General features: G+C 38.7%; 2 protein-coding genes across 2 annotated transcripts; both read left to right on the forward strand.

The window, feature by feature from the left end:
- The first annotated feature begins 1,171 nt into the window (after positions 1 to 1,171).
- On the forward strand, positions 1,172 to 3,780 carry LOC105774076 (F-box/kelch-repeat protein At1g22040). The gene is made up of 2 exons (XM_012596414.2): positions 1,172 to 1,339; positions 2,032 to 3,780. Exon 2 carries the CDS (start codon positions 2,049 to 2,051, stop codon positions 3,462 to 3,464), a length of 1,416 nt encoding a protein of 471 aa, XP_012451868.1. The 5' UTR covers positions 1,172 to 1,339; positions 2,032 to 2,048; the 3' UTR covers positions 3,465 to 3,780.
- Positions 3,781 to 10,553: 6,773 nt separating this feature from the next.
- Positions 10,554 to 14,392, forward strand: LOC128041902 (uncharacterized). Its single transcript, XM_052632655.1, has 5 exons — positions 10,554 to 10,775; positions 11,179 to 11,465; positions 11,625 to 12,666; positions 12,757 to 13,862; positions 14,119 to 14,392. The coding sequence occupies exons 1-5, from the start codon at positions 10,554 to 10,556 to the stop codon at positions 14,390 to 14,392; spliced, it is 2,931 nt and encodes a 976-aa protein (XP_052488615.1).
- The last annotated feature ends 4,865 nt before the right edge of the window (positions 14,393 to 19,257 follow it).

The following is a 19,257-nucleotide window of genomic DNA, read 5'->3' on the forward strand; positions in this document are numbered from 1 at the left end:
TTATTTTAATGTTTTTAGTGCATTTGATGTATTATATTTTTTAAATTTGTTTTTATAAAAAAAGTTAGTACGGGCAGGCCAGGCTTGGACAAAATTTTAGGCTCATTTTTTAGGCCAAGCCATGCTCGAGCCTAGAAAATGGGCCTAAAATTCTATTGAGGCTCGGGTTGAACCTGGCCCAACCCATAATCACCTCTAGTTGATATATGTACAACACTTGCCCCCTGTCAAAAGGAAAATTAGAAAGTGACATTTTTTGAGACAAGAAGTGTAGGTTGATGTGTTATCAAACAAGTTTTTTTTTTTTTAAAAGAAATTTATGCATATTTGTTTTTGTGAAAAGAAGGCGTTAACTCTAAGGGTGTGCTTGGTTGGTGGAAAAGTGGAGGGATTGGAGAAGGGAGTGAAAAATCGGAAAGAAAATAAATTTTGAGTAAGCTTGGTTAGGAAAAAAAGTGAGAAGAAAGAAAATATGAGGAGTGATCATTTTTCGTCTTAATGCATAAAAATCAATTCTTTCAAATTGGAACTATGAAAGGAAAGAAAATGATTGAGACGTGTATGTTAGTTCAAATTAGACATTTTTCAATTGTTTTATTTTCTTTCCTTTTACTTTTCAACTCTACCAAACAATAGAGAGAAAGAAATATGTATTTTTTTTTTCTATTTTTCCATCTTTCCTACCAAGCACACTTGTGGAAAGGAAATTTATATTTTCCATCCTTATAGTTTTCCACCCCTTCAATTTTCCATCCTTCTAAATTTCTTTCCCTTGTACTGAGCAAAACAATTTGATAGAAATTACCAATGACGATAATGATTGAACTCGGATTTCAAATTGAAAAAGTCAGACATCGAATTTTTAACTTATAAAGAACAAGGACTAAATCTCAAATTTTGTCAAAGTATAAGAAGTGACATCACATTTTAACCAATTCTAAAAATTCCATTTTTTATTTTAAATCCGAAAATGAAAGGGATGAAACTAATCCTGGGCCTAATGAGCCCATAAAGATTTATGGGCCTAAACAAAAAGAACCTCGTAATGTGAAAACACAACTTTAACAACAACCATTAATGAGATGTCACGTGTAACTTACACGTTGACTAATAAAGAAATGAGGAAAAAAAAATCCTGATTTTTGTGAGACACGATGGCATTGTTTGTAAACAAACGTTATTTATATTTTGCTGATTCGGTTTATTATTTATATGTATTTCAAGCAGCCTGCAATTTAGTATTTACAGTTGCAAACACTGTGTCCCAACAAAATTCGCTTTTGGGTTTGGTAGATCGCTTCACTTGCTATTTTGGATGTTACTATTTTCTGAGTGTTAGGTAATTTTTCGCTCAACCCTTCCTTTTTATTTATTTATTTATTTTTTTGTTCCAGTTAAAGATCCGAGTAAATGCACCTGAAATTCATGCAGTTTCTCCTTCAATTCTTTTAATTTTCTGAATTATGGTTTTTTTTCTTGCATTTGATTTTATTTTGTAAAAATTTTCTGTTTCTTTCACTAATTATCTGTTGATGACGATGAAGTAGAATGGTTGAGTTTGGGAAAAATTAACAGTGAAAGTTTTATGATCATTTGGTGGGTTGATCGGAAATTTAGTTAGAAGTGTTATGTATCTTTCTTCTTTGCAGTGTTTTCTATGTAATTTTTTTTTTTTGGGGGGGGGGGGATGGGGATTAATCTTTGAACACAATTGCAGGGAAATTGGTTTAAATGAATTATTTAGTCCAATGCTATGTTAGTTTAATTATATTTTCTTCCTTTCTTTTGGAGTTTGAGACTTGAGAGGTTGGGGGAATAGTTGAATCGAATTTCATAGATTTTGGCTTGGCTTTTTGGAGAAGAAAGAGGAGTAAAGGGTGTTTCCTTTTGATTTATGTTAAGTTTGTGCTAGCTGAAAGTCAAAGAATGGCCTGAAGATGCATTTGTTGGGTCTAATAATGAGCACTGCATCTTATAGTTTTACTTCGGTTCTTTCATCTGTAACATTTTCTTCGATCATCAACATTGCAGCAAGCAGGCTAAAATTCATGGGGACTGTTCTGAGCTTGGCTGCACCTAGGAGTTCGATAAATGACTGCAACGAGGTCTTACAAAGTGGAACGTGCAAGAAAAATAAGTCCTCATGCTTGAATGAAGATAACTCAAGATTGATTCCTTGTCTTCCTGATGAGCTGTCATTGCAGATCCTTGCTCGACTTCCTAGAATTCACTACTTCAATTTAAGGTTGGTGTCACAGAAGTGGAAGGCGACTGTTATGAGCCCTCAACTGTTTAATTTGAGAAAAGAACTAGGAAAGACAGAGGAGTGGTTATATGTGTTAACTAAACTTGACGAGGAAAAGCCTCTATGGTATGGTTTGGACCCTTTGTCAAGGAAATGGCAGAGGCTGCCATCAATTCCGAGTGCCGGTTTTGAAGGAGAATCCCGGAAGAGTTTATGGAACATGGTGGGACCTAGCATCAAAGTTGCTGAATTTATAAAAAACTGGCTTGGGCAGAAAGATGGGTCGGATAATGCACCATTTGGTGGTTGTGGCATTGGTACTGTCGATGGATGTCTTTATGTGCTAGGGGGATTCTCTAGAGTTTCTACCATGAATAATGTCTGGCGGTACAATCCAATTCTAAATGCCTGGAGCGAAATGACTCCCATGTCAATAGATAGGGCCTACTGTAAGACGAGCATTTTAAATGATAAGTTATATGTTGTAGGAGGAGTTAAGTCAAGGCCGAGGTGGATTGAACCTCTTCAGTCGGCTGAAGTTTTCGATCCCCACACCAGTACTTGGTCCCAAGTCCCAAGTATGCCATGCTCAAGAGCTCATGAGTTACCTAATGCCTTTTTGGCTGACGTGTTGAAGCCTATTGCCACTGGAATGACTTCATACATGGGTAGGTTATGTGTAGCTCAGAGTTTATATTCATGGCCCTTCATCGTTGATGCCGGGGGTGAGATTTATGATCCTGAAACAAATTCATGGGGTGATATGCCAAGTGGCATGGGAGAGGGCTGGCCTTCAAAGCAAGCAGGTACAAAGTTGAGTGTTGTGCTTGATGGTCAATTATATGCTTGTGAAGCTTCTGGCTCATTGGATCGGGGTAAAATAAAGGTGTATGACCGAACCGATGATGCTTGGAAGGTTGTCATCGGAAATGTCCCTATTAATGATTTTTCTAATTCGGAATCTCCGTTTTTACTTGCTGGATTTCATGGAAGGCTTCACGTCATCACGAAAGATCCCAATCGTGACATTGCTGTTCTCCAGGCTGAGCCACAGCATAAGTTCAGTCCTTTGCTGTCAAGCTCGACTTATTTTTCGGATGGTTCCTTAAACCAAGTTCCTGATTCACTTACCGAATCAGAAACAGTTAACTGGAAGGTTATTGCCGCCAGAGATTTCGGCTCTGCTGAACTTGTTAGTTGTCTGGTACTTGACATATAGGTGAATCAAGCACCATGCAGGATGCAATTTATGATATTTATTGCCTGGAATTTGTAGAAATGATGTTAGGGAATTCTAAAGTAGATAATATACCCTGTCCGGAAGTTCAGAATTGGGGATTGTCATTTGTCTGTGGTTCACCTTCGGCCATGTTATCGGATGTTAGTATCTAATGCAAGGATCCCAGCCGATTTCAATGTGTAGTAAATAGCATTGTAGTAAATTAAAGGAAATTCTATCGTCTTGATTATAATATGAGCATATAGTGCTTTTATAAGTATACAAGTTCATCATTAATTCATTTTCCACCTTCTTACATTATTATCTCAGTAATGCATGGTTGTGCCAAACTTCACAAAGAAATGAAAATCAAATGGATATAAATATACACACACATGAAACTAAGTTGACTGCTTGGCTGCTAATTTACTTAAAATTTGGCTAGTGCAAATATTTAGATATGGCTTTCCAAGCAATACATGTTAGAAATATAAGCACTTGAATTCTTAATCGAATTCCTAATTAGAAATATATATTCATAATATTTTTATTTTTTTCATACTTTTATACTATCTTTTAAGTAAAATAGTTACAAATTATAAATTCAATGATTAAAAGCATGTTCAATACTATTAAAATACAAGTTCATTATCACTTTGCTTATATTCATTATTGAATATTTCTCTTTTTAAAATATTTTTTACAAAATTTACTAATATAATAGTTGATTGAGTCTTAACTCGATTGGTATAAGTATTGTTGCCAATGCATGAAGATGTGGGTTTGAGCGCGCTGAAGTGTCTTATCTTCTCATTTATGGGTAGCTCTAAACATTATGTTATATGATCCGAACATGAGATTGTTTAAAAAGAATTCATGAGCTTAAAGAAAATAGGCTTTTGGAATTGAAAGTGGATCAACAGTTACACTTCTGACTCTATACTCAGGCCCAAAATTGGACTATTTAGGAATGTTTTGAACATTTTCGGCCTCTTGACTTGGACATAAAATGATTTGAAACCTTGGACCAACTATTAATTATGAAAAGAATGGGCTATCTCTTTTAATATAACAACTAAATTAATAATTAATTAACTTAAAAATAAATAATTTATTGTTTTTAAAATTTTTTGCAGCTTGAAAGCTCATACGTTACATTTAAATATTCATCCCTCCTAAAAATTTTCAATTAACTACTAAAATTCAAAATAAATATTCAATTAAAACGATGAAACTTTGTTTGGCCCTCAAAAATTAAGATGAAATTTGATTACATTGCAATGGTCAGCCACCAGATAATATTTTGCATAAGGTTCATGAAGATATGAGCAGGAAGGTGCATACCAGATTAATTTCAATCTAAAAATTAAATTAAAATTCAATTTATCATAAAACATCCACATAAGCACATTTTCTAAAAAATTCAAAGCCCAACTAATTAAGATAAAGATCAGGAATAGATGTTGTACAGACCAATTTTACCCAGCCCATTTCCAGCAGACCCAAAACCCAACTACCCACCTAAACACTAGCCCAATACCCAAATAACATTACAGGCCCGGGCAAACCCAAAATAATTAAACTAATCTACCATTCAACTAGCAAAACCGAATAGCCCAAACCCAAACAGCCCAATACCCTTCAAATTTCAAACCAATGCCCAAGCCCGAAAACTAAAAGTCAACTTAGGGTTTGAGTATCGAAACCCTAAGCGCCGCTCTCGCAGACCTTTGGTCTTCGCCGCCACCACCTGCTGTCTCACACCGCCTACGTCCGTCGTCAATCATCTCTGAGAAGCGTACGCATAAGCAAAGAAAGAAACACAGACAAAAATAGCATAAAAATAGAAGGAAATCGGCTATAAAAGGCGGATTTTCCCTTGTATTTTTTTGAACGAGATCAATCTGAAGCAAATAATAAAACAAAAACAAAAAGGTTGACTCCAAATTTTTCTCATTCTTGCATTTTGTTTATTTATTTATTTATTTATTTTGTGTTTGTTTTCTACCTTTTCTGTTCTTGCATTTTTGTTTATTTTATTTTATTTTGTTGTTTGTTTTCTACTTTTTTTTAACAAAACGGAAAAAGAAGGGAAAGGAAGCACTTACCGGTCTCGAAAGCCGTCGCCGGAGACTTTCGGTGTTGGAATCGGACCGAAAAGGAAGTGAAAGATCCCTCCTTTCTTGGCTTTTTCGATCAAGAGAATAGGGCCTCTGATCTAGATCTAAAGTGGGGTCTAAAAGGCTGATCTTTGCCTAGATCCGACCACCGCCTGCGGCGGCGCGGCCGTTCGCCGGTGGTGACCATGGCCGGAGGAGGGGAAAGGTTTTAAAAAAAAAAGGAAGGGTTCTGTTTTTTTGTTTTTAAAACAGTGACAGAAATGATTTTTTTTAAAAAAATTTGGGTTTTAATAACCATTGCAAAACGGCGCCGTTTAAGCCCCATGACCCGCGCGCGATCCGACCCGCTCCAGGGGGATCCGCGTGTTTTCATGAAATGGGCTATTTATGCAATAGGTCCCTCCGCTTTCGCAATTTGCTTCAATGTGGTCTTTTGTTTTTTCTCATATTTCGGCCTGTGGATTTTGCTTCTATTCCGATTTGGTCCTTAGACCAATTGTCGCCCATGGTTGAACGCAGCGTTTGAGACGGGAAATATTTCCCAAGTCCCTCACGCTTTAAGCGTGTTTCACTTTGGTCTGTATTATTCCTTTTGTTTATTTCATATTTAAGCCCAAGTTCGTTTAAAGTTTTAATTTAGTCCTTTTGTATTTTGTTTGTTTTCTTATTAAATAATAAATTTGATGTTATACTGTTATCATTAATTATTATTGCTATTATTTGTTTATTTATATCTTTAAAATTTCAAATTTTATCATATATATATGTATATATGTATATACTTATTTTGTATTTGTTTTATATTTTATAATTTGTATCTATATATCTATATACATATTTTTCTAAATATATACACATACTTGTATGTTTTACATTTTCATATAGTTTTATATACATACATATTCCTACGTACGCATACATACATTTTTATACTTTAAAATTTTAACTTACCTATATATTATATGATAATTTTAAAATACATACATGCATATATTTTTCATATTTTCATAATTTTATGTATATACACTCATGTATATGTTTTATATTTTATAGTTTTATATATTTTCTTTGTTTGTTTTTATTATTTATTTATTTATTTCATTTCCATTATTATTTTGAATGAATGTTTAACTTTATTCGTTTATATACTTGGTTATTTTAGTATGTTATAGATTTGACTTTTATTTATTTTATATTGTTGCTATTACTCGTATCATTTTTGGTATTTATCGTAGTTTTGCCATACATAACAACGTAATTTGCTTTCACATGTTACTACGACTTTGTGTTTTTATTTCACTCGATATAACTAAATTTGTTTTAAAAATGGCATTTAGTATTTAGATTCGAGAAGATCGTACCTAACTCTTTGGGTTTCGATTTTCACAATAAATCTAAATACGAATCTTTTCAAACTTAAGTTTTAAATGATCTCGGGAATTAAGAAAAGATTGTGTCCTAACTTACTGGGCATGATCCATTTCCTAAACCCGAGATAATAAAATATCTTTTAAATAAATAAATTTTGGCATTCATTCGCGTATCGGAAATTCGAGACATTGTGTCCTAACTTACTGGATATGATGCTTTCTTTCTCGATTAACGTAGAACGTGCCCGTTTTTCCAAAATTTTCAACTTATTTAATACAAGGATCGTATTTTTAAATTTCTTTAAAGTTTTCAAATTTTCGACATTAAGACATTAAGTAATCAACTAGGTACCAATTTTGGGCGTATCGAGGGTGCTAATCCTTCCTCGAGCGTAACCGACTCCCGAACCCGTTTTCTAAATTTCGTGGACCAAAACCGTTGTTTTAATAAAATCAAATTATTTATTAAAAACAACATTTTTCAAGGTGACCCAATCACACCTCAAAAAAGGATTGGTGGCGACTCCCGTTTCTTTTTTTCAAAACCCAAGTCGACCCCGTTTTCCATCAAAAAAATAGTGTCAACAGCTTGGCGACTCCACTGGGGACACCGATGAGAGGGTCAAGCCACGTGGTGATTACTTTTTGTCTTTTGTCAAAAATTAAAAATTCGGTTTAAAATTACGATCCTTTCATCGCATTTTATCTGTCTTTATCATAATCATCATCATTGGGGTTTATAATTGCTCTGTTTGTTTAAATTTTGGTATCTTTCCGCATTGCATTGCATGACCGTTGGTCACACCTTTTTAAGTGGGAGTGAGAAGCTACGCCTTCGTGAGGTTTTCACCTCCGCATGGGATAGTGAATCGCTTTCGGGATATATCCGTACCTATGTCTTCGTGAGATTTTCATCTCCGCATGGCCATAGGGAAATGTATCCCCCTGAATCGAACTCGGTTCGTATGAGCCTATAATGGGTGAGGATCGAGGAATCTGCTGGTTCAGGTACCCTACTTTAGAACCAAACACATGTAATGAGCCATAAGAACTGACCTAGGTAGAGCTACTCCAAATTTTAGTGCTTACCTAAATGAATGTTGTATTTATTGTCGCTTATTTTAAATCTTATTCTGTGTTTAATGCTAATTTACTTTGTTTGTGATTGCATGGCATCTTCATTCTAAAAGAGGTGTCGATTTACGTTCAGTTTCTTGGTAGAAAGCTTATCATGGAAAAGGGTTTTTTGATAAAGTAGAGGATAATGCGGCTGTGCGAATATGGGCTGAAACGACACAACGAGAGAAAGGCGATAGTCTTACCGAAGGGTACGTGTCAGAATTGTGGGATTTCACCCGTATCAGTGTAATCCAGAATGACCTTCGAGAAATAAAAGAAGTCTGGGATCAATGGGATGTCGAGGCCAAGCAGCTGTTCTATTGTAACTACGGTGACCTACCTTATCTGCTTAGTGTCAAAGTGGACAAGTATTTATTCCGAGCCCTTGCTCAGTTTTGGAATCCTGCCTACAGTTGTTTCACTTTTGGGAAAGTAGATTTGACGCCTACTGTGGAGGAGTATACGACCTTGCTTCGGTGCCCAAAGATTCAAGTCGACAAGGCTTATTCCAGAGCTGCTTGTGTCCCTCCGTTGTTAAAGAAATTAATGAACATCACTGGGATGAGCGAGCAGTGGGTCGCTGCCCGGATCCAACAGATGGGCGACAGTAAATGTGTTCCTTGGAAAAGTTTGCGAGATTTGGTGCTTGTACATCCTGACTTAAAGAAAAGGGTCGATGTCTTCGCTTTAGGTATCTATGGACTAGTGGTTTTCCCCAAAGCTTTAGGACACATAGACGAGGCTGTATCTGATTTGTTTGATCGGCTTAGTAAAGGGGTTACACCGGTTCCGGTAATACTCGCTGAAACTTTTAGATCCTTGAATGCGTGTCGAAAAGCAGGGGAGGGAAGGTTTATTGGATGCGCGCAGCTCTTATTGGCATGGTTCCATAGCCACTTCTGGAAAGTCGAAAAGGTCTCTTATCGGGTATTCTCTGATAGCTACTCCCCTCTAGGAGAATTGGTGGCCACGCCAAGACGGGATGATATTTCAGAAGAAAAATGGATAGAGATACTCCAGAATCTCCAGGATGAAGATATTGAATGGAGGGCTCCTTGGTTAATTCCTGATGAGATATTGTACCGATGTGGAGATTTTGACTGGGTTTCGCTGCTCGGGATATGGGGAGCTATCGGATATGTTCCTCTACTCGTATCAAGACAGTATAGATCACGACAATTCATACCAGCAACGCAGGGGTTGGCCTATTGTGATTTTTCCTATAGGGAGGACAATTACAAGAAGAAGGTTCGAGAAATATCTAATGCCTGGAACCAGACTCGTCGAATGAAGATCTTAGCCGTGGGTCCGGCAATTACCCCCGAGTATAGTCAGTGGCGTGATCAAAGGATCAACGACAACATCTCAAGCGTCAAATCCGAAACCTTTCGATCTTTAGAGGAACACTTACAAGTTTTGCCTTCTGAGATAGAAATCATCAAACAAGAATTTGAAAAAAGGAGTTTAGAATTGGGGAAGAAAATAGAACAACTAGAGGAAGAAAAAATGCAGTTAGGACTGGATGTGGACATTCAAAGATTAGAGGCCGATAAATTGAGAAAAGGAAAGAACAAAGCAGAAGAAGATTTGGACAGCCTGAAGACAGATTACAAGAAGTTGCGTAGGTCGGTAAGAGCTGCTGGCTTGGGTAAAACGCCAGAACAATGGCGACAAGAAATTCAGGAGGAAAAGACGAAAGCTAATCAATGGGAAAAGAAATTTCAGGATACTTGGGCTCGAGAAGTCGCCTTGGGAAAGAGTCTACTAGTTTGCCAAGACGAGAAGACGAAGTTGAAGGTTCGGATAATTGAACTAGAAAGATCGCTTCACCAGTACCGTAATCGTAATGCTACGGTTGAATTAAGGGCGAGCTTAGACAAAATTGAAGAATTAAAAGGACAAATAGGAGGGCTAGAGAATGCATTGCAAAATAGTGAAATCCGGATAGAGCTTCTGGAAGAAAATAATGAGCAGTGGCAAAGACAATTCCGTCGGTCTCAAGAGCAGATTAGAGAAAGAGATTATATTATGGGAGAGGCGGTGGCTCAAGTGTGCGAAGTAGCTGATCATCTGCAAACTCTAGCGGTTCAGGCTGATCTATTAAGTTTGAAGTATGAGTCAGAGTCGGACAGGGGCCGAGAATTAGCTTAGCTTCTTAGAAAGGTTAAGGCTTTGAGTGTAAGGGCAAAGCCATATATGTAGTCTATTTTATGTAAAGAAACTCTTTATCTAGTAAAGTTTTCTAATGAAGTTAAATTAGAATCAGTGCCTCTTTTTCTTTGCATTCTTTTCATGCATTGCATCACATCATATGCATTAATGACCATTAAAAAAAAAAAACCTAATCGAATAAAATCATTTCAGTTAACCTGGAAAACCAACAAAGTTACGGCACCCGAGCTAAGGCAAAAATTATGGACCAAAGGTTGGAGAAGCTAGAGCGACTTCAAAAATAAATACAAGACCAGTTGCAGGCGCAAATGAAAGAGCAAATAGAAAAGATTCAGCGTGACATGGTGCAAAAGATGGAGGAGTCCCAAAATGATCTGGTGGCTAAGATGACGCAATTATTGAAGGGAGTAGATAAGGGTAAAGGTCCTGTGATTGTTAGTGAAGAAGAAAACAATGGTGAACCACTTTATCCTCCAGGTTTCACGCCTCGCATGCATAATCTGATCGAGTGCATCGCGGAGACCCTCTGTGTCGGTTAGGCCCCAGCAGTTCCAAGGCGATGCTTCAATCCCAATAAATTTTCAACCCGGAGCGGGCTTTAATCCCGGTGATAGCCCGAATAATATTGCTGTCCCAGATCTTGATGAGATGGTTGAAAAGGACAAGGCGAAGGAGGAATTTCCAAAACAATTTGAGGAGAAATAGAAATGGATAGAAGAGAAGTTTAGGGCAATAGAAAGCATCGAAATCTATCATGGAATAGATGCAAAGGATCTGAGCTTGGTTCCGGACTTGGTGCTCCTTTACAAATTTAAGATGCCGGAATTCGAGAAATACAACGGGACTAGTTGCCCAGGATCCCATATTACTATGTTTTGTAGAAGAATGACGGGGTATATTAATAATGATCAATTATTAATACATTGCTTTCAGGAAAGTCTTACGGGAGCGGCGTCAAAATGGTACAATCAGCTGAGCCGAGCTAAAATTGCTACTTGGAGGGATTTAGCACAGGCTTTCCTGAGACAATACAATCATGTCTCAGAAATGATGCCTGACAGGATAACTCTGCAAAATTTAGGGAAGAAATCGAACGAAAGCTTCAGACAATATGCGCAGAGGTGGCGAGAGGTGGCGGTTCAGGTGCAACCACCGCTTTTGGAAAAAGAGATGACGACGCTTTTTATTAATACTTTGAAAGCCCCGTTCATCACTCACATGTTGGGAAGCGCTTCCAAAAATTTCTCGGATATAATCATGAATGGTGAAATGATTGAGCATGCCATTAAAAATGGAAAAATAGATGGAGGAGAAAATAATAGGAGGGCACCCCCGAGGAAAAGAGAAAATGAAGTGAATAATGTGAATGCTTATGGTAGGTCAATTACCGTGAATCAACCAAAGAAAGTGGTTGCTAATCAACAGGGATCATCAAGACAAGAGTTGGGAGCTAGGCAAACTACTGAAAAGCCCCAATTCACGCCAATCCCGATGTCATACAAGGAGTTGTATCAGACTTTATTCGATGCACATGTTGTTGCTCCTCGTTACTTGAGTCCTCTACAACCCCCGTATCCAAAATGGTATGATACGAACGCGCAATGTGATTATCATGCGGGAATTTCTGGGCACTTGATAGAAAATTGTACTGCCTTCAAGAAGGTAGTAGAAGGACTTATCAAATTAGGTGTTGTCAAACTTGACGACTCACCTAACGCAAAGAATCCGTTACCTAATCACGCAGATAAGGGGGTGAATATGGTTAGCGAAGGTACGGGAGAAGAAGTCAAGACTGACATTGCTGAAGTAAAAACTCCATTGAAACGGGTCTGGAAAGAAATAGCAAAAAGAGGGTTGGTTATTTCAGATTCTGAGGAAGGGCATGAGATGGGAAATTATTGTGAATTTCACCATAAAACAGGGCATGAAATCCAAGAATGTGAAGGATTCAAGGCTTTGGTTCAAAGCATGATGGATAACAAGGAGATGAGGTTTTATGAAGATGCGAAAGAAATGAGGAGCATATGCGCGACAGAGTTGGGAACAAAGGCTCCAAAAATAAATCATCCTATGGTCATTATCTCACGCCCTAAGGGTAATGAGGTTAGGGCTCAGGTAACACCGAAAATTGTAATCCAGAAACCATCAAATTTCTCTTATAGGGATAACAAAATGGTGCCGTGGAATTACGGGTGTAATGTGACCATTTTGGGAAAAGAAGCAGAAAGAAATCAGGAAATAGGTTCTTACACGCGCAATGGAAAAAGACATGACGCTCAAGCAGAGTCGTCCAGGGAAGAGAATTGGAAGAAAGAACAGAGGAAAGGGAAAGCAGTAGAAGTTGAGCCATTGGTAAATGAACCAATAAAAGAAGAGGAGGCAAAGGAGTTTTTGAAGTTTCTGAAACACAGTGAATACAGTGTTGTGGAGCAACTGCACAAATAGCCAGCCCGCATTTCTATATTAGCTTTACTCCTAAACTCAGAAGTACATCGGAATGCACTTTTAAAGGTGCTAAACGAAACATATGTGGCTGACGATATTTCGGTAAACAAGCTGGATCGGTTGATCAACAATATTGGTGCTGACAATTTTATCTTCTTCAATGATGATGAAATACCATCCGGAGGAAGATGTTCTACTAAAGCCCTGCATGTTACTGTCCGATGCAAAGGGTACACACTCCCGGAGGCCTTGGTTGATAATGGATCTGCACTGAATGTATTGCCTTTGTCCACTCTTAGTCGATTACCAATAGACAGTTCGCACATGAAAGCATGCCAGAGCATAGTAAGGGCATTTGATGGAACAAAAAAGGAGGTTATGGGGAGAATTGAGGTACCATTAAGGATTGGCCCAGTCACTTATGAGGTGGATTTCTTGGTAATGGATATTAAACTTTCCTACAACTGTCTATTGGGGAGACCGTGGATACACTCAGCAGGGGCAGTACCTTCATCATTACATCAGAAGGTGAAGTTGGTATCGGAGGATCGGTTGGTAACAATAGATGCAGAGGAGGATATTATCGCAATGATGACTAGCGATGCACCTTATGTGGACATCAACGATGAGGCACTAGAATGTTCTTTTCGGTCGTTAGAATTTGTGAACGCGATGTTTATTGCGGAGGGAAATAGAATTCCAGTACCGAAAATATCCAGGACCACTGAGATGGGATTGCGATTGATGGTAGGAAGAGGAGCCTTACCCGGGAAAGGATTGGGAAAATATCTTCAGGGAAGGATTGAGGCACCAATGCCGAAGGAAAAGTTTGATAGATTTGGTTTAGGGTACAAGCCAGACATGAAGCAGAAGAAGAAAGAAGTAGAGAAGAGACAAGAGAAAAGAAGGGCGCGTTTGAATGGACATGAAGCTAAGTGTGAGCCTTTAACCTTTCCCCACATATCTACATCTTTTGTGTCGGGAGGATTTATTCATTCTGAATGTGGAGTGTCCGGTAGCGGCATGGGAGGAATGTTGGAAAATGTTTATACCAACGCCATAGAAGCAACGGAAAGGAGGGCCTTGTTGGAGATCTGCCCTTATGAGCCTAGAAGCAAGCTAAACAATTGGACTGCTGAAGAAATCCCTGTAGTCTTTAGGGCTTATTCAGAGTAATGCTCAAAACATTCCTGTTGTTTGTTGGCCTAGAAATGATATGAAATCTTTTGTGAAATAGGCATTGGGCCTAAATATCATTATTTTAATGAAATACGTGTCTACGTTCATCTCGATCAGTCACTTTTTTTCCTTTTATATTTTCCATTTGATTGATTGTCTTACAAATAATTCTTTCATTTGTAACTCTTTTGCACAAACATATTCATAAATTTATATATTCTTGGTATATTCTTTGATATGCCCTCATAGGTCTTCAGATATCAATGACATGAGTGACGCTGCCTCAAACGCGGAGCCTATTTTTGAGCAAGAAGTGTGTTTAGAGGGATCCCACGACTTTGAAAATGACGAAGATTATGATGCATCTCCGGACTTGTTAAGAATGGTGGAACAAGAGGATAAGCATATCCTACCTCATAGGGAATCATTAGAAATAGTGAGCCTAGATGATGGAAAGGAGGTGAAAATTGGAACTGAAATCACCGCAAAGACAAGGCAAGACCTCATTAATTTGCTCCGATAGTTCAAAGATGTTTTCGCGTGATCGTACCAAGATATGCTTGGGCTAAGTACTAACATTGTGGTGCATCGTCTGCCCATAAAGGAGGATTGTAAACCCGTTCAACAGAAGCTCAGGAGAATGAGACCTGACATTGTGTTGAAAATAAGAGAAGAAGTCAAAAGACAATTCGACGCTGGATTCTTACAAGAGGTCAAGTATTCGGATTAGGTAGCCAACATCGTCCCTGTTCCCAAAAAAGATGGAAAAGTACGAATATGTGTGGATTATAGGGATTTGAACAAGGCTAGTCCAAAGGACAACTTTCCACTGCCTCACATTGATACTTTGGTAGATAACACGGCGGGCTATTCATTGTTTTCTTTCATGGATGGTTTTTCTGGATACAATCAAATAAAGATGCATCCTGGAGACATGAGGAAAACCACATTCATTACCTTATGGGGAACATTCTGTTACAAGGTAATGCCCTTCGGATTGAAGAATGCGGGAGCAACATATCAAAGAGCTATGGTGACTTTGTTTCACGACATGATGCACAAGGAGATCGAAGTCTATGTTGACGATATGATCGCGAAGTCTAGAACGGAAGAAGAGCATGTTCAGGTCTTGAAAAGGTTATTTTTGAGATTAAAGAAATTTCAGCTCAAGCTTAACCCGGCCAAATGCACGTTTGGAGCCAGATCAGGGAAGTTATTAGGCTTCATAGTTAGCAAAAAGGGGATCAAGGTTGACCCAGACAAAGTAAAGGCAATACGAGATTTACCTCCCCCGCGCACTCAGAAGGAGGTTCGAGGTTTCCTAGGGAGGCTGAATTACATTGCTCGGTTCATCTCACAACTGACGGAGAAATGTGATCCAGTATTCTGGCTCTTAAAGAAACATAATCCGGGTGAATGGGATGAAGAGTGTCAGAGGGCTTTCGATAAGGTAAAGCAGTACTTGGCTAATACTCCAGTCTTATCACCTCCAAGTCCAGATAGGCCATTGATATTGTATCTAACAGTGTTGGAGAATTCCATGGGATGCGTATTGGGCCAACATGATGAGACGGGAAAGAAAGAAAGGGCAATATACTATCTCAGTAAGAAATTTACCGATTGCGAAATGAGGTACTCATCAATTGAGAAGTTGTGTTGTGCTCTAATCTGGGCAACCCGAAGACTGAGGCAGTATATGTTGTATCACACGACTTGGCTGATTTCAAAGTTAGATCCTTTAAAGTATATGATGGAATCGACTGCTTTGAACGGGAGAATGGCTAGATGGCAGATCTTGCTCTCAGAATTTGATATAGTATATGTCAGTCAGAAGGCCATAAAGGGAAGTGCAATAGCCGATTTCCTAGCTAGTAGAGCCTTGGAGGACTATGAATCTTTGAATTTCGATTTTCCAAACGAGGACTTGATGTATGTGGCGAATACTGAAGAAAATCCTCAAATGGATCACGTATGGAAGTTAAATTTTGATGGAGCTTCAAATGCTACGGGTAATGGAGTTGGGGCAGTTTTGGTATCCCCAAGTGGAGATCATTATCCTGTTGCTAGCAAGTTGGACTTCGATTGTACAAATAATATGGCAGAATATGAAGCATGTATTATGGGCATTCGTGCAGCCATTGAACGGAACATCAAAGTCTTTGAGAGTATCTGGGATTCAGCGTTGGTAATATACCAACTCAAAGGGGAGTGGGAGACTAGAGATCCTAAGCTAATCGGTTATAGAAAACTAGTTCTCGAATTGGCTGAGGAGTTTGACGATATCACCTTCTATTACCTCCCACGGGAGGAAAACCAAATGGCTGATGCATTAGCTACTCTAGCTTCGATGATTCAGGTGAATAGACTTGAGGCAATGAGGCTGTTCGGATGAGTATCTCGAGACCCCGCTAATTGCTGCAATATTGAGGAGGAGGGAAAAGATGATTGTCCTTGGTATCAGAGTATCCTACAATATGTGAAGAATCGGGAATACCCTGATCAAGCGACAGAGAATGACAAGAGAACTCTGAGAAAGATAGCCATTGAATATATCTTAGATGGAGAAGTGTTATATAAAAGAAGGAAGGATCAAGTACTGTTAAGATGTGTGGATGCTGTGGAAGCCAAGAAAATTTTGGAAGAAGTCCATGAGGGTATTTGTGGGACGCACGCCAGTGGTTTCACGATGGCCAGACAGATCATGAGATTTGGGTACTATTGGCCCACCATGGAAGGAGATTGTATTGATCATGCCAGGAAGTGCCACAAATGCCAAATTTACGGAGACAAAATACACGCGCCTCCTTCACCTCTTCACGTCATGACCTCTCCTTGGCCGTTTTCCATGTGGGGTATGGATGTTATTGGGCCAATATCACCAAAGGCTTCTAATGGGCATCGCTTCATCTTCGTAGTAATTGATTACTTTACCAAGTAGGTGGAAGCTGCTTCATATGCAAATGTCATGAAAGCATTAGTCAGCAAATTCTTGAAGAAGGAGATCATTTGTCGATATGGAATGCCTGAGAGGATCATATCCGACAATGCGATGAACTTGAATAATAGCACAATAGCTGAGGTTTGTAGCCAATTTAAAATTAAGCATCATAACTCATCGCCGTATCGTCCAAAAATGAATGGTGCAATAGAGGCGGCCAATAAAAACATTAAAAGGATTGTGGGGAAAATGACTGAAACCTACAAGGATTGGCATGAGAAATTATCATTTGCTCTCCTTGCCTATCGAACATCTGTTAGAACTTCTACTGGGGCAACGCCTTTTTCTCTGGTTTATGGAATGGAGGCAGTATTACCCATTGAAGTTGAAATCCCTTCTCTACGGGTGTTATCTGAGCTACAGTTGGATAAAGCCGAATGGATCCAATCTCGGTACGATCAGTTGAACCTAATAGAGGAAAAGAGGCTAAGAGCTATTCACCATGGGCAAATGTACCAGAAACGAATGATGCGGCCTATAATAAAAAGGTTCGCCCCCGAGAATTTCGTGAAGGGGACTTGGTACTAAAAAAGATTCTTCCTATGCAAAAAGATTTTAGAGGAAAATGGATGCCAAATTGGGAAGGCCCTTATGTTGTAAAGAAGGCCTTTTCTGGTGGAGCTTTGATCCTATGCGAGATGGATGGCAAAAGTTTACCAAATCCTGTAAACGCAGACTCCGTCAAGAAATACTTCACTTGAAAGAAAGGGGAACCAAAGTGAAAACCCGTGAAGGGCGCTTTGCTTCCTAAAAAAAAAACTTTGGAGAGGCCAAGGTGAAAACCCGTAAAGGGCACTTTGAGACCAAAGGGGGCTTGAGTCGAAAACCCGGAAAAGGCGACTCAAGTATTGGGCAGGATTGGAACATCAGGTTATTTGAGCGGATCAAATTTTGATCGGGGGCATATGATGATCTTGCTTTACTTGAACCAATAAGAAAGGATATGCAACGTCTTGGAACATTGACAGAGTATTGCAGATCTCCTGAACACATGTCAAACTCAGAAGGGTCTTCGGAAAGTTTGTACAGAGAAACTCAAGCTGCGATAACTGGGGCACCTAGTTCTTATGTGTATTCTTGAAAATACATTCTTTTATTTTCTTTCTTTCTTCTGTCTTCCTTTCTTTTTGTGAAAACGCACATTCTCAATCCACTTCTTTGTTACCTTTCTTTCGCCATCTTTGATGTTTTATTTGAGTTATGATCAGAACTAGCTTTATTCTTATCCATTGTTGTGATCTTTTTGCAAACATGTTGCATTGGAATAATGATTAACGAACTAATAAAACTTTTAGGAAAGAAGTTTTGCACATTACTCTGGAAAATTTCTAAATAATATAGGAACCTGAAACAGGACAATTGTTTAGAACACCAAATTTCAAGAGTTGGAAATTTGAGAAAGAAGAGTCTAAATTTAGACTTTTTCTTTGGATTTTTTTTGCCCAAACATGGACTGTACAAAACGACAAAATGTCGTGTTGGTGACAAAGCTTCAATGAACAAAAGAGCAACGATCATCGAGTGTTAAGAAGGTTTTTGGAAGAGAATTCCACAATCATGCATAAACATTTGGTGCGATACCTTGAGAATGGTGTAGAAGACCAATGAGATTCAGATCCTGTATCCCTAAATTACAGCAGGAGAAGATTGAGGAAAAGCCACATATTTCTACCCTTGGGTTGCAGTGATGCGCCCTAATGGATTTAACTTTGAGGTTTACAGTGGGGGGCAACTTGGCTAAATGTTTCTTCAGAAAAGCCAGTCAAGTGAGGAGGCGTTGTAGCGCGTCAGTTACAAAGCCTTAATAAACTTCAAGTAATGACAACCTAAGTGGGATCACTCTCAAAAAATAATAATAAAATCCTGCATTCTTGCAAACACCATTTACACGTGTCTAGTTAGGAGCATTTGATTCATTTTGATCATGCCATCCTAATCATTAGGCATAATTAGGCATTACACAGGGCATGTTCCCAGAGAACAGATCAGTGAAGATCGAAAAACAAAACCTTACCTTCATCGATTACAGTGGAGCTGGTTGAAGCCAGAGATCTTATCTCCCTGAGATTACAGCGGAGTAGATCGAAGACACTATCCTATCTCACTGAGTTTACAGCGGAGCGGATTAAAATAAAGGATCTCATCTCTCTGAAGTTACAGTGGAGTAGATCGCATCAGGTCTTATCTCCCTGAGGTTACAGTGGAGTAGACCGAAGAATTTCAGATCTTGTCTCCCTGAGATTACAGCGGAGTAGATCGAAGACACTATCCTATCTCCCCGAGTTTACAGTGGGGCGGATTAAAATAAGGGATCTCATCTCTCTGAAGTTACAGTGGAGTAGATCGCATCAGGTCTTATCTCCCTGAAGTCACAGTGGAGTAGACCAAAG

Source organism: Gossypium raimondii, chromosome 6 (genome assembly GCF_025698545.1).
Source record: "Gossypium raimondii isolate GPD5lz chromosome 6, ASM2569854v1, whole genome shotgun sequence".
NCBI classification, from domain to species: domain Eukaryota; kingdom Viridiplantae; phylum Streptophyta; class Magnoliopsida; order Malvales; family Malvaceae; genus Gossypium; species Gossypium raimondii.